Source organism: Heloderma suspectum, chromosome 2 (genome assembly GCF_057233095.1).
Source record: "Heloderma suspectum isolate Gila_16-S chromosome 2, 16-S_ref, whole genome shotgun sequence".
Lineage (NCBI taxonomy): Eukaryota > Metazoa > Chordata > Lepidosauria > Squamata > Helodermatidae > Heloderma > Heloderma suspectum.
This window is the reverse complement of record NC_139459.1, coordinates 161,544,194-161,560,022: the sequence shown is the minus strand read 5'-3', so window position 1 is coordinate 161,560,022 and position 15,829 is coordinate 161,544,194. Positions and strand designations below refer to the sequence as shown.

At 44.9% G+C, this 15,829-nt stretch overlaps 1 protein-coding gene across 4 annotated transcripts in view; it reads right to left on the bottom strand.

The window, feature by feature from the left end:
* The window catches only part of LOC146353025 (ovostatin-like), a 71,864-nt gene that overhangs the window by 16,783 nt on the left and 39,252 nt on the right, over window positions 1-15,829 (bottom strand). For 2 of the 4 annotated variants that reach the window (XM_084835477.1, XM_084835475.1), the window contains 11 exons: window positions 15,028-15,198; window positions 13,348-13,468; window positions 10,469-10,568; window positions 9,797-10,019; window positions 8,387-8,513; window positions 7,305-7,399; window positions 6,634-6,685; window positions 6,061-6,144; window positions 4,281-4,457; window positions 2,495-2,576; window positions 1,610-1,766 (listed from right to left, as the gene is read on the bottom strand). In XM_084835477.1, coding sequence (XP_084691603.1) covers window positions 1,610-1,766; window positions 2,495-2,576; window positions 4,281-4,457; window positions 6,061-6,144; window positions 6,634-6,685; window positions 7,305-7,399; window positions 8,387-8,513; window positions 9,797-10,019; window positions 10,469-10,568; window positions 13,348-13,468; window positions 15,028-15,198 — 1,389 coding nt within the window. The remainder of the gene's footprint in view (window positions 1-1,609; window positions 1,767-2,494; window positions 2,577-4,280; window positions 4,458-6,060; window positions 6,145-6,633; window positions 6,686-7,304; window positions 7,400-8,386; window positions 8,514-9,796; window positions 10,020-10,468; window positions 10,569-13,347; window positions 13,469-15,027; window positions 15,199-15,829) is intronic. The other 2 variants (XM_084835476.1, XM_084835478.1) reach the window with 1 other exon arrangement.

Genomic DNA, 15,829 nt, shown 5'->3' with positions numbered 1-15,829 from the left:
TTCTGTTCCTCCTGTTCTTTTTGAACAAGTTATATCCTTCAACTGCTGTATTCCAGTCATGAGAGTCATCCCACCAAGTCTCAGTTATACCTATCAAGTCATAATTTCCCTCTGTATTAAGAGTTCAAGTTCATTCTGTTTGTTTCCTGCACTCTGGGCATTAGTATATAGACATCAAAGACTATGTGCTTCATAGTCTGGCTTTCTTCCTACATGTGTCTGAAGGCTATTATTGGGCGCTATCAGAGCTGTTCACTCCGTTGCAGTGCATGCACTACTACCACTCTTCTCTTCTTCTTGTTGTAGGCCTGGGTTTCATCGCCTCTGTTTGACTGACCATCAGCCTCTTGCTCACTCTCATGTAGGTTCCCCTGTGATTCTTCCTCTGCAGGCTGTCCTCCAGTCTGATCCGCAAGTACCTGGAATCGGTTCCACAGCTCCACTGCCTCCACTGGTGCAGAGTGGCCTCTAGTTCTTCTTCTCCTAACTGTCACCCTTTTCCAAGGAGTATCCTCTACTCCATTTTTCTTCACCTCAGCATTTCCCAATGCCTCATCTTGCTGTTGCTCTTCAAGCTTCTGGTCTTCCCTTTGCTGCTGTAGTTCCCCCATTCTGTCCAAGAACTCTTCTTGTTCTCTTATTCCTCGGAGGGTCGACAGTCGCATCTCCAGTCCACTCACTTTTTCTTCCAGCAGCGTGATCAACTTGCACTTGTTGCAGGTGTAGGCCATGTTGTTGTCAGGCAAGAAAACAAACATTGCACACACCTTGCAGGTCACCACCACTGGAGAGTCTCGTCCTTCCATTGCCTCTTTTCCCTTTTTGTGTCTAGCTTTGTGATTGTTCTAGATTAGCCTGTGCCTGCTCCTCTACTCAGTAGAGGTTAAAAGCAGAGTCCCACTGGTGTGGAAGTGTGTGTTACAAGACAAATAAATGAAAAAAGTTAGTTAAAAAATAAAATGAAATAAAAAAAATGAAAAAAAAATGAAAAAAATGTTAGGGGCCTCCCCTTTGATCTCCCCTGCCGAACTCCCCTGGCCAATTCCCGATTGCTCCCACTGTTCACTCGCTCTGGTCGCTTGCTCTCTGGGAGCTTGCCTGCTTCTGTAGTCCCTGGACCAGCTGGAGCAGCTTGCTCTGCTCTGCTCAGCTGGGAGGCGGGAAACAGACTGAAGCTTCCCTCCCACTCCGCTGCTGGGAGTACTCAGGCCACACACACCCAATTCAGTTGGAGCTCTCAGAAGCACCTGGTGAGCTCACAGCCACTCAGAAGGATAAAGGGCAGCCCCCTGAGCTTCCTGCAGCCCACTTACCTCTTAGCCTCTGTCTCCTTTGTCTCTTCTACCATGGTCAGGTGAAGACCTTTTTATTTTCCCAGACATTTTTAGTTTTTCAGTTTCTCTTTTATATCTGATATTGTGTTTTACATTATTGCACTGCTGCTAGCTTCTATTTGGTCATTATTTTTGTTTTAAATAGTGTAGTTCTAAACTTTTAAATTGCATTTCGTTGTCTTGTATTTTATAGTTTTAATTGTTGTGAACTGCCCAGAGAGCTTTGGCTTTTGGGTGGTATAGAACTGTAAGAAATAAATAAATCTCCACGATACCTTTAAGGCATTGTTGTAGATTTTTCCTTCTGGTTTGAAACAGCCATTCGCCTCCTGTTTGCTTGCAATCCAGATAAGTGCTTGATTCAGGACGTTTTCATCTATATATACAAAGGACATGCACTGTGCAAATCCTTTGTAGACTAGGGTGGTGAGCCTGAAAGGAAGAGGGGCCTGGAGTGAGGACAGAACTTGGCAATTCAGGAAGGAGTCTAGACTAGAGTCACCACTTCCACAGCTTCAGTCTGCAGATCAGGCATTTTTATGGGATGCAAGACCCCTGTCATTCCAAAATGACAGGTTATCTATATCTTGTTGGAATACAGAAAGCAGAATAAACCCAGGCATGGTGCTACATTGAGGAAGAGCCCTGCACAATGACTGGAAAGTAGTGATGACCACTAGTTTGAACAGCTTAAAAAAGGGATTAGCTAAAGTCAGAGGGAATAGGTCTACCAATGATAGATCTAATGTATAGCCATGATCGGTCTAATGTATCCCAATGGATTAGAGGCAGCGTTCCTCCCATTTCTGGTGGCAAACAAGGGTGTGTGTGTGGCTTCATGCTTTGCCTGTGAGTGTGAGCTTAACATGGCATATGGCTGATCACTGTTGGAGTAAGAAGGCTAGACTAAGTTGACACTTGGTCTGCTCTAGCAAGACAATTCTTTTGATTCATGCACAACTGGATCGAACTTCAACAGCAGCAGCAGGATTAGTCTGAAAGCTAAAAGCCACTCACCTTCTTCTCTATCCCAAGTACTCCCCATGAGGTCAAATTGGAACCCAATGCATACTTCAAACATGCAGCCCTATTGGACGCCAGTCACTATGTTTAAAGGAACAGTGCTTTGCCATCTTCCCCAACAGATTCACAACTCTTACCAAAGGTTTCCTTCCGCATTCCTGCTGCCAAATGTACTGAAGGATCCATCACGGAGTCTGTACAAGAGCTGCCTCTGGTATCCTGAAGCAGAAGAAAATAACCAGCTCCAATTTGCAGGTTCTTTTGGTGAATTTTCAAGAATTCTGCATCACTTAAAATTTGCATCTCCCTACAGCAACAGATATCACTGTTCTGATTTTATATCTTTTGGGTGAAAAATGTAGAAAAATAAAACTAGACCAAGCTTGAGAACAAAGTCTAATGACTCAAGGACCTGGTTCACATGTAACAACAGCCCTTGGTTTAAACAACCCATGGTTTGTCAGGGATGAGAGAGAGAGAAAGAGAGAGAGCGCTGCCTCCCGTGCACCCCTCGCTTCCACTTTTAATCAACAACCTATGATCGGCTCTGTTGCAGGTTGCCGAGCATGATGTTGAAGATCTAGGGATGTACGAAAGTCACTTACCTTTCCGCGGATTATGTTGATGGTGAGGGGGGAGGCATTCCGTCGTTCCCCCCGGAATCCTTGAAGGGGGGGAGGCGATCCGTTCCTCCCCCCGGAATCCTCCACGGCCAGCTGTGCTCCGCGGCAGCTCCATGGAGCAGCCAGCCAGGCCCAGCCAGGCCAGAGCCGTCCACAGCCGGATTTCCGGCCGCGGAGGGCTCTGGGGAAAAAAAACCGCGTACGCAAATGGCGGCGGTTACGGCCGCCGCCATTTGCGTTCCTTATTTTTGGCTGTCTTAATCTACATAAATATTTACGTAGACTATGATGGAAAAAATAAAGGGGAACGCAAATAGCGTAGTGGGTGCTATTTGCATCCCTTTTTGATTCACCGTTTTAGCCTATGTAAATATTTACGTAGATTAAGACAGCCAAAAATAAGGAACGCAAATGGCGGCGGCCGTAGCCACCGCCATTTGTGTACACGTTTTTTTTTTAAACCCAGCCATGATATGCTACGTAAATCTTTACATAGCCTATCACGTCGTTGTTGTTGTTTTTAAAACCCAGCCATGATAGGCTACGTAAATCTTTACGTAGCCTATCACGTGGTTTTTTGTGTGTGTTTTTTTTTACAAGACTGCAAATGGTGGCAGCTGCAGCCGGTTGGAAGACCAGCTGCTGCCGCCGCCGCCGCAGCCCAGAAGATCCGCCCCAGGTAAGTCTTGTCCCGGGGGGATCCGCGGGGGAGTGGGGGGGTGGCAGGCCGTTCCTCCACGGAGTTCGGGGGGCTGAATGCACTGGCATTTGGCCTCACCGAGATCTGTGGCGGAATTCTCTGACATCCCTATGTTGAACTCTGAGCACTGGGTTGTTTAGAAGCTAAGCAACCCAGTGGTTAACTGAACAAAAAACCTAAAAGCACATCACCAACCTATGAATGAGCCAACTGCAGGTGGATGGGTAAAAATGGAAGTGGCAGGCGTGTGAGGGCAGTGTGTCTGCTCTCTCCTGCTCATGCATGACAGCAAGCTGGCCCATTGTTTCAAGCTAAGGAATCAATTATTTATTCTTCCATTTCTTAGCTTGAGTTTGCCTTTATTTTATTTATTTTTAAAAAAACAAGTTTCATTATTTTAGGAAAAATAGTATTTGAAAAAGGTTTGACTATGGTTTTAACAAAGTAGGTAAATATATATCGGCAAATGCCCTCTTTGTGCTTGTGCTACATCTCTACGCGTCTGAATGAGTAACGTTCCAGCCACTGAACCTAGAACAAAGGAGGACTTGGCAGACCCAGTCACATACATGCAGGGTGCCAGTTTTAAAAGCCACTCACCGCCGGTTAAGTGTCCAATGATCCTCGAACGTTTCTCTTCTGTCAGCTGCTTTGTGTTATTCAGATAGTTCAAAACGATGAAATTCGATAAGAACATAGCGATATTCTGCTCTCCACAACCATAGGGCATCTGGACAAGATTCTCAACGTTCCTCATGGCTGTGCCCAAAATGTCACCTGTGGAGCAAGAGATTTTAAACTTGTCATGCATATACATGCAACATTTCACAGAACTAGGACAATCATAACAGTTTAGATCACACACACGCTATTTATACTTTGCATTGCTGGATATTCCAGTGATAATTTGTACTATCTGGGTTTGCCTCGCTCAGAGAGCACAAGCCCACCATCAGGTGCTCCTTTCTCCACCTCTTAACATGTATTTAATATAATTTCCTTGCAGTCACACTCCTTGGATTATGCCACCATAAATGGATTATAACTCGATCTGTGTGGGCACCATTTGTTTCTCTGTTACAATTCCAGTTCATTTATTAAAGCTTCTGGCAGTGTTACAGTATGGCATGCCAAAACAGTACATTTATGTAAACAAGCAAGAGAATTTACCCACTCCCACCCTAACCACACTGCCCTAACCACAATCCCTAAACACCGAGAGCGCAAGGCCAGGAAAGGCTGCACTCTCATGCAACCATTTTAATTCATATTTCAATTTCGACCTGCACACATTTTGCACTGCTACAGGTTGAAGTGCACACTTAAATGTAATCTCTGAATTGGTCCTTTTACCTTCAAAAAAGGCCTCTCTCTCTCTCTCTCTCTCTCTCTCTTTATATATATATGACAAATGCCAGTACACCTTTGCTAACAGCTAGGCTGAGGCTGCATGAAATACTTACACCAGCAGACTACCACAACTGTAATTAAATTCTAGTTTGTCATAAACATCTATCTCCAGGCTGAGCACAGATTAGAGGAAAGCATCCACTAACTTGGATGTGGGTGTAAAACCTAGGAAGGCCAAGGGAACGACGAGAGGCGCTTTTCGCATTTCTCTGCACACTTGAGAGCTCCGCCGTCTGCTCAGGTAAAGCAGTTTAACTTTGAAAAAAGCTCGTCAATGTATTCATGGAGCAGTGCAATACTAGAAAATTTGCAATGAAAATGAAATGTCACAACAGGCTCCCAGCATTAACAATCAAAATGCATTGTGCAGCTATTTCATCTCCTCCTCCATAACAGTTTTTTTTAAATAAGAAAAAAGACAGAAGGAGTTTTGGGAAAAGACGGGAGAGCCACAAGTTGAAGATCTGGGGCATCTCTACACCAGCCTAAAATCCTGCATTTGAAACAGGGCTTTCTGCTTCCGTTTTAAATGCAGGATCACAACTGACTCCCTTTATATGTGCTCCCTTTCCCCCCTCCCCTTTCCCCTCCTTCTCCCCGTATCCGAGTCTTCCATTATCTGTCATTGATCTCGCTCCTCTTCTTGCCGTTTTTACTCTTTTCATGGAGGAAACTGAAGCGGAACACAATGGGGTAATTTGATAACTCATGATCTGCGATCTATTTAAAAATGGAACAAAGGGCATTTAGAGCAGGGGGGACGCGGCAGGGTCACTGCATCATGTAAAGAGCTTGCAAACTTCCACGAAGGAATCACAGGATAAAAGCGCAGTGTGAAGGAGCCCTTGGTCCCCTGGCAAAATGCCGTGAATGAGGCAGGGTGACTGCTCAATAAAAGCCTTGTCCGGAAGCACTCTCAGACACAAGGTAAGACAAAAATAATAAGAATGACCACATTTTAAAAACATACCAAGAACAAAAAAGGAGGCTCTGGCTGATCCTTCCACCAGGTTTTCCGGCAAGTTCAATGTCACCGATTCCGAGATTGGTGTGCCTATGGATTTACAGAAGTAGATAATGGGAATGTGAGTCCCCGTTCAATATTCATTATACAATATGACAGCAAAACATATCTCAGGCAAACCATAGTCATATTGCTTTCTGGTGAGGAAACTAGCAAAGACAGACCTGAAATGAAGTCAAATATACAAGGATATTTGACTTCTATATTTAACATTGATATGTGCAAAGATATTTAGGGCCTACCACTGTTGTGGATCAGGCAGCAACAACTGATAGCTAGCATGCAGTGGTATTAATATTTATTTACGGCATTTCTGTTCTGCCTTTTTATAAAAAAGGATATCCAAGGCAATCAACAATGTAACAAAATTAAAATATAATAGCACATATTTGACAGTTGGCAGCTTAAAATATTTCATATCTGACACCTGACAAAACCAGTCAAGGGATGTCAAAATATAAAGGCAATTGTACCAAAAGTGTATATTCATTGCATGTTGCTCACAAAATTACCCCTTACCTTTGGCACAGATGAGACTGCTCTGGGTCACAGCCTTTTTGATGCCCTCAGGCTGGGTGATGCAGAAAACGGAAACATAGACAAAACAATATGAATGCACAATTAAGAAGTAAAACAGAAATCTAAACAGTAACACATGGAAGCCACCTACATGCTTTTTGCAACATCTTTCTTGATGAAGAGATCTGGAGATCTCAAAAGCTTGCACATTTTTGTGACTGTTGCATTGGCCTAATAAAGATATTACCCTAATAGGGATTTTGGATTTTTTCTTATGGCTAACATGGCTACCTTTGTTTTTTGTACAGAATGTTTGTCATACATACTAATACCTATACCTTCAAATAGTTACTATGCTCTGTTTTAAGACTCTGCAGTCTGCAAGTCCCAATTCACCACTGGAATAATGATTTCCTACATCTTCTTCCTGCTCCAGCACACCGTGTCTGTCAGTGTGAGCTCACCCCACCTCCTGCCTGGATCTTCTAGCCTTCCTCCCCTCTATACATGCCTAACCCTATACATGCACATACCCATCTCCCTGTTGCCTCACATGTTTTAATATAATGAACATTACTCTCCTGAGGGGAGCGTAAGCTCATGTACTACTACCTGTTCATAAAACATTCTTTTCACCTCTTGCAGCAGATGTCTCTTTTTTGCATATTTACCTCAACCAATAGTGGCAGGACTACTGTGTCCCTTCGTCCCACTGTTAGCTCCTCCCCTGCTTTGGCGTCAGCAGTAACAGTGAAATTCACTGTACCTGAAAGAAGACCAAAAAGCACATAAAAAGAAACTGTAAGATGAGCAGGACATGTTCCGTTTTGTTCTGCATGTTTTAGACCAGCCTTCCCCTAACCTGGCAGTCTCTAGATGCTTTGGACTTTAACTGCCATGGGTCGTAGATGGCATTGGCCAATGGTTTGGAATTCTAGGAGCTATAGTCCCAAACATCTGGAGGGCACCAGATCGGAAAAGGCAATGTTAGAGGAATGAAACACAAGTCATGTATACACCACGCTTTGGGAATTTCAAATGAAAAGGTGGTTAAGAAGTGTTATAAATACAAAAGACCCTTATGTTTTTCTCCAAGTGACTGGGATCATAAGGGGGAGGGGGGTCCAAATGGAGAAAAGGCGGGTGAGGGGAGACACAATAGAGGTCTACAAAATTATGCATAGTGTGGAGAATGTGGATAGGGAAACCTTTTTCTCCCTCTCTCAAAATACTAGAACTCGGGGTCATCCCATGAAGCTGATTGGTGGGAGGTTCAGGACAGATAAAAGGAAGTACTTCTTCACACAGCGCATAGTTGAACTATGGAATTCGCTACCACAGGAAGTAGTGATGGCCACCAGTTTGGATGGCTTTAAAAGGGGGTTAGACAAATTCCTGGAGGAAAAGGCTATCAATGGCTACTAGTCCTGATGGCTGTGTGCTACCTCCAGTACCAGAGGCAGTATACCTACGTACATCAGTTACTGGGGAACATGGGTGGGAGGGTGCTGTTGCGCTCATGTCCTGCTTGTGGGTTCCCAGTCAACAGCTGGTTGGCCACTGTGTGAACAGAATGCTGGACTAGATGGACTCTTGGTCTGATCCAGCAGGGCTGTTATGTTAAATGGTTTTACCATTTGGTAAAGACAGTTCATTTATGAGGGAAAGCTGTAATCCAGGGGGAAAACATTCTAGAGAATCAGAGGAAGGCTAACATTGCAAAGCACTATGAAAGAAGAACAGAGCTGTTTACCCAGCCATTGAGGGCTAATTGTCCAGGTAGAGGATTTTGTTTCATTTGCACAAATCCTTGCGAAATTGTTCTCTGGTGACAGACTTTCAGCTTTGAAATCCTCAGACTCTAGCAGTGTAACAGTTATCTGAGACAGGAAAAAACAATGGGAATATAAATAATGAACTAGAATATGTCAAATCAGACCTCTGGACTAGTTCTGCCAGCTTGATGGGAGCAGGTCTCAGTCATCTTTGCTCTCCTGCTTCCCCCTCCCTCTCAGCCTCTAGCTTTGCTATTTCTCTCCCCATCTCTTTATCTCGCTGTTTCTCCCTACTCCCAGCCTCTAGCCTTGCTCTTTCTTCCCCAGCCCACCACCACCTCTTTAGCTCACTTTTGACTACCCAGGTCCCCTCAGCAGCCATTATGTGGCTAACCACATCCTCTGGAGAAGACATATTGTGATGGTGCCACAGCAGTTTATCAAACTTCCAAATATGCCCATGGATCCAAAAAGGTTGGGGACCCCTGGCTTATAGAGCTACTGCATTTGTTTTACGCTGCTAATCTGAGAGCCTAATAGCATCAAAAATATATCCATGCTGGTGTGCGACAGCTATATATTGCAATTCCACTGCTCTGAGCTTTGTTGAAAATTCACTGGGTGCTAGGTGGACATGGACCACCAGCCATCAGCACATGTCAGCGTGAGCAGTGACTAGGGCAGGGACTCAGAGGGAACAGCACCTGGGGAGGCCTTGGGGAGCCAGCACAGATTCCAGTACCAGTCCAGGACCTAGTTACCCTGCCCCCACCCTAAGATGGAGCCCCTTGAGCCAGAGCCAGAATCCCCTCATCTCTTGAGGAGCCACTGCCCTCACCCCAAGGCCCTCGTGGTCTCCCCCCCCCGCCCAAAATGGCAGTGGACCTGGCTAGAAAAAATAAGTAGCAATGGAGTGCAAGGATGATCTCCCTCCATCCCAGAGGGAGTGAAGCCTGGATAGGTTGCCAGGCTAGGTGATGATGCAAGAGCTCAGTTGGACTCCAGACCTCACTGACACGAACCGTCAGCTTGGAGCTGTCCAATGTCCTGCTGCTCTAGTCTGGCCTTACTTGCTTGACACCTAAGTCTGCCCCCTTCCCCGCTGCAACCTCCTCTTGCCCTGTGAGCTCCTGCCCACAGCCAGGACAGGAAAGCAGCTAAGGAAAACGATTAACAGATGCATAAAGGGTAATGGGTTCTCCAGTTCTATATTTCAAAAATATGTGATGGTGGGTCATAATGCCAGATGTAGTTTAAAATGTCACCCTCACTTTTGCTTGCAGAGGCAGAGCCTCTGTTATGGGATCACACATTTCACTTCTGTACTGATGCCACATTCTGTGCCAGGTCAAAACAGTGGTAACTGGAAATAGAAGAGGAAGCTGTACCTCAATGCAGGAGTCCAGGTAATTGAAGACATTGGCTTTGAGGAGGAACTTTTCCCCTCGGATAGCGGAGTAGGGTAAGGTCAACTCGACAAAGAACGGCTGGAAAACTGAGAAAGAGGCAGGCCTAGATATGCCAAACCCGGTGTTGTCCTCCACACAGAACACACTGGCTTGCCATTCAGTGATGGTGTCAGGTGCAGTGTATGAGAGATTGGCCCTCCCGCTAGAAATGAAATACAAGAGCAGGAAAGCACGTTCGCTACTTCAGGTGAAGCTTGTTACTAATATCATCCTCTCCAATATGGTATATGGCTATGAGCCCCCTGCTCAGACACTGTGGTGCATTGGATGAAAAGATAATTACATTTTCAAATACCCTGAATGGGTTAGCCACTGAAAAACACTGCTGACACTGCCACCAGCTTCCAATTTTATTCTATTAATACCCACATTTCATTAATGACCTGTACCATACTTTTTCAAAATCTAGATACTTGAGGATTTTTCTTAATGAGTTCCACAAACATCTAAAAATGAATCTAGCATCATCATCATGCTGTTGCTCTAGAAATAGTTTTCCAGCTAAATGAGGATGAGATAATATTCCTAACAGAAGCAGAATTTCAGAATACTGAAAAAATAATAATCAAGAGGAATAGTAGAAAGACTCACTCGACTGCAACTAGATCCCAAATCCAGGTTTCAGGAAAGTTTGTTCTCACTGTCTCAATCACACTGTCAGCAGAAGCACTAAAAGCAACAGCCTTTTCTGCTGGAAAGCAGAGCAAAGACACATTGAAGAGGGAGACTGGAAATTAGTTGTTCTAATAGAATGGTATTGGATCAAAGTTCAGCATTTATTCAGAACACTGCATTTTATACCCAGAAATTGTTGAACATTGCATTATGCTACATCAAGCATGAATGGTTTAGAACAACCTTTCCCAACCTGGTGCCTTCCAGATGTGTTGCACTGGAACTCCCACCATTCCCAGCCAACATGGCCATTGATCCAACACATCTGGAGGGCACCAGGCTGGGGAAGGCTTTTGTGGAAGCTCTGGAGAGTCTCTTTATTTTGGCAGCTCTAAGTGTGGTCTTACGCCAAAATGGAAGGAGGTACAGATGCCTCTGTACAAGAGATCTTCAACTTATCCAGATTTGGCTTTCACTGCAACCTTCAGCAAGGGACCTCCTCTTATTTTGTTTTAACCTGATGGATTGTGGGACCACTATGTCAGGGCTAAGCTAGGTGTGATGTTTTTCATGTAGCTCCACCTTGGATGGCTGACTTTTCTGTTGACAAATAGCTAGAGTGAAAGCCCAAGGCAGATCAGGACAGTGACATGGGGGAGAGGGGCGTTAACAATCTGCGTCCAATACGGCCCTGATTGGAATTGCCCCACCCCACACTTGCTATTTGCAACAGGAGTCAATCTCCCTTTGGGGGCCTCACCCCTCACGCCCTGGTCCCAATCCAGTTTAGCGCTCAGTAGGGGTAGAACTAATAAATCATGGTGGGAAACATGTAGCCCTCCAGTTGTTGTGGGACTGTAACTCCCATCATCTCTCACCACTGGCTATGCTGGCTAGGACTGATGGGAGTTGCAGTCCAGCAACGTCTGGAGGGCCAGACGTTCCCTACCACCGTTTCCCATCACATATTCTCCACCAATGTAATAATGGCACAACTACATGGGGTGGTAGCTGGACCCAACCTGGGTCTGGTGAATTCTTAGAAAGCACAGGGATGCAGGAAGCTTTGAAGAGCAGCATGAGTAGGTGGGAGTGGGGAGCTGAACTCTCCCAGCACCATGCTTCACCACTCTGACTTGCTTTTGAGCTGTTTTTCCTCCCAGTGTAGGGTTACTTTTGGTCTTGGAAGCCAAGTAAAAGAAAGCTCAGAAACAGCAATTGGCTGTCTCTGATTTAGAGAATGGCCATAAGTTATGCAGTTAATACGTAACATGTTACATTAAAATACATAATATATGGTGCATTTTAATGGTTTTTAATTTTTGTGAACTGCCCAGAAAGCTTTGGCTATGGGATAGTATAGAAATAGAATAAATGAAGTGAAGTGAAGTGAAATGAAATGAAATGAAATATGTTAAGATGCTGGTAGATGGATTTGAGTCAGGGGTCAACTTTTTTGTTTTGTTTCAGTGTGTTGCAGTATGCAGACTGTTATAAGATAGGTGTTCTTAGAACGAATAAAGCTTCTGACATGAGATATGAAATTTCCAGAATTCATTAATCCTCTGTTCTATTTTTTCAAAATATTTACTTAATGCGTTAATGCCTCACCTTCCCTCCAGAGAGATCAAGGTGGCTAACAAGGACAAAGCCACAGATTAACAAACAACTCACAGAATATAACAAAACACAAAAACACCAGAAAATAACAGAATACAGCAATAAAAATTACTGAGAAACCAGAGACAATTTAAAAACCAAATTCAGTGAGAGCAATTCACAGCCTGAATGCCTTCCTAAAAAAGAGAGTTGTTACTATCTTGTGGAAGCCTTTAAAAAACATGTTAACCCACCTGCAAAATCTATTTCATGGAATTCAGGTCAGAAAACGGTTAAGTTACTATTGTCACTTTCCTTTGTGGATTTCTTGAGGCACATTACAGTACATCTCTGCATAGCTTTTCTAAATGCTAGCATGAAGAATCGAAACCCGTCACATTCCCTGGATTGATATCACTGGGAAACAGTAACTTTAGTAATACATTTAGGGTGCAGTCCTATTCAGATAGGCGGCCACCTCCAAACTCGGAGGCGACCACCTATCCAATGCAGGGCAGGAGAAGCATGGAGGGGATCGTTCCCTCCACGCTTCTCCTGCCTAGCATTTTCAGCTAGACAGCCACTTGTGGAGAGCTGAGTGGGGGAGGAGGCTGCTGTATGACACACTGGATGTGTTGTACAGGCATTTCCGCCCTCCCCGCCCCAGAACGCCCCCCCAGAATGCTCCTTTTCGGCCGCTCCACACTCCTCTTGAGAGTACGGAGGATGGGGCTGTTCCGCGCTGCCTTGGAGGCAGTGTGGAAGTGGGGGGAGGTTGGTTTTCCGGGAACCAACGTTGGAGTGTGGGCTCTGAGGTTGGTTCCCGGAAAACCAGATATCCTAGCTGCTGCCTAACCGCCATAGGATCACTCCTTAACATTTTTTAAGCCAATCTTGTTTTATTTCTTACAATGGATCAGTGTTAAATCATTCTGGCTGATAAAGATGATGGAAAGGCCTGCTTCATTTTGAAAATGAATATGGTGACTGACTGGCTCTTTCACTTCACATGTGAAGTAGGACTGGAATGGGGAGGCTAAAATAAATGCAGTCCATCACCACTCCCTTAAACAATGTCATTTAATCCAGTCTTCTCCAGCTTGGTGTCCTCTAACTGGAATACAACTCCCATAATCCCCAGCCAGGGTGCATGGCCAATAGGCAGGCTGGCTTGGGATGATGGGAATTGGCCTCTGTATGTGTTGGACCGTGCCAGATTGGGGAGGGCTTTAATTTTTCTCTTCCTTGATACCTACTGCGAGCACCACCACCACTTTCATCAGGATCATCAGTGGAAATTTTCTTGCACTCGAAGTCACTTCGGCACACAACAGGCTTCCGTAGTGTAGAGTTGGTGAAGACCTTCAGACCCATGTTCTTAAAATGGATAGATAAATGCGAGTTAACTGATTTCGTCATTATTTAGCAAAATGCACCACATTGACTAAGACCTTCCCTTTGACAAATTGATCCAGCAAGGCTTCTTGCTTGGTAAGTAACGGGGGGCGGGGCATTTAGGGAGGGCAGAATGGGCATTCCCCTCCCCTTGCCCTTGCCTTTTGCAGACTATTCTTGAAGTATTCCTCAGGAGTAACACACATCTTTCAGGCCAACTCACTGCTTCGTCAGATGGAGTGACTGTTATAAATTATTAACTGGGCCTGCATACTAGGTACATATGCCAAAGGCACAAATCCCTTTCCTTAAAAAAAAAATAAAAGAAAAAAGTGAGGTACTGCATTGCAAAAAGTGTTGTTGATTGCATTGCTACAGTCATTTGCCTGTGAAAACGTAATTTCGTGCTTCAGACAGGTGATCTGTCATCTAAAGGGCTTCTCAAGTCCAGCTCTGCTCAGAAGACTGAATGACTGAAGGCTGCACCAAGCAGGGGGGTTGTCATATGTGTTGTCTTGCATGTATGCAGGGCACAGACCTTGTGGCCTGTGGGAGCACTCTCACATGCACATCTCCACAACGTGTCAAGAGGCTGCGGGTGGCCAACGCTGCAACCCTACCTCCGTTAACCTGGAAGTGAGGCCCACTGAAAATGAGACTGACTTCAGACTACAAATGCATAGTATTGCACTGTCATACACAGTGGATAAATATGCAAGCGACAACATCAATTCTCAATGAATGGTATTTTCTTCACAAATGCAGAACGATCCACCTATGCCACAAATACTTACAGCAGGGATAGCCCGAAACATCCGGAGGGCACCAAGTTGCCTACCCCTAACTTACAGTATACAGGATCAAATAGACCACAATACATAATTTGCTGGGGAAAGGGGTGCCAGCTGGGCCACAGGGGCTGCAGCAGCCTCAGCTGGCGGGGAGGGGGCTGCCACATCAGCCAGCTCCTGCTCCTGCCAGACTCACCATTGGCTGCACCCTGCTGGGCTCCCGACATTCCTGTCCATGCTCTCTCAGGTTCACCCAGGTCTCATGGTGTTCATCAGTCTTATAAGAAGCCCCCCCCCCCAATCCATTGCCACCTTTTCCCTATAGTGTCCTCCTGCTATAACAGCTTAAAACTTAAGAATGTAAGAAGAGTCATGCTGGATCAAAACAAGGGTCCATCCAGTCCAGCATTCTGTTCACCTAGCTTCCAGATCCATTTCCTCCCTCGACATAATTATATTGGAAATATATACTTAGTCTTTACAAAATACTTGGTGTTTTTCTAATACCCTAAATTCATTATTTTGTGCATGATGACTAATCGTGCCCAACACATTCCACCCGAATTCTGTAGTAGTATCACAGAGCATTTTCTGCAAGCTGTGATCCACTCTCCAGAGACATACAAGTTAAACAAAAATTCTGCATAGCAAACTGGTTGTGGCTTTCTAGTTTCTGTATGGTTTCTGGCAGTGAACATGTTACTCCACAAAACAGATATAAGCCGTGCCAGGCCCAATAGACGAGCATACCTGGAAAATATCATAGACACTCCCATCATCAGTAACATTCACTGGAATATAGTACAGACCATTAAAAAAAGTGTTTCGCAGCTCGATGCATGGCTCTTTATGATCATCTTCAAGGTTCAGCCCACTATAGTAATAACCATAAAGTTCTAGATGAGGCATCTGGTTGTACACCTGATAAGAAAGGGGAAATGTGCTTAGCTGAGAACAAGGGAAGGCCTTGGAGGGACATAAACATACGCCCTATGCCAGCAGTGATTTGCTAGAAGCAAACTTCAAGATGGATATCACTCGGTTAAGGGAAGTATGAAAATGCTGAAGGTTTGTGGATGAAGTATTTCAGTGATTTATAACCGCCAAAATTTCTCAGAAAAAGGCATTTCTGATAAATATTCTGAGAATTTCCTTTTTGGGGGCTCCCCCCAAATTGAAGAATTTCAAGTGACACCCCCCCATTTCATTGGCTGAGAATAAGGTGGAAAATTTCAGGCACGTCTGTGGATTCAAGTTTTAATATTGTTTAATATTGCCTAGGGATGTACGAAAGTCACTTACCTTTTCGCGGATTCTGTCCATGGTGGGGCGGGAGGCATTCCGTCCCTCCCCCCGGAATCCTCGATGGCTGGCTGTGCTCTGTGGCGGCTCTGCGGAGCAGCCAGCCAGGCCCAGGCCAGGGCCGTCTGCAGCCGGATTTCCGGCCGCGGAGGGCTCTGGGTAAAAAATAAAATTAAAAAAACCGCGTACGCAAATACATATGCGTACGCGTACGTACTGGGCGCTATTTGTGTTCCCCTTTCTTGTCTTC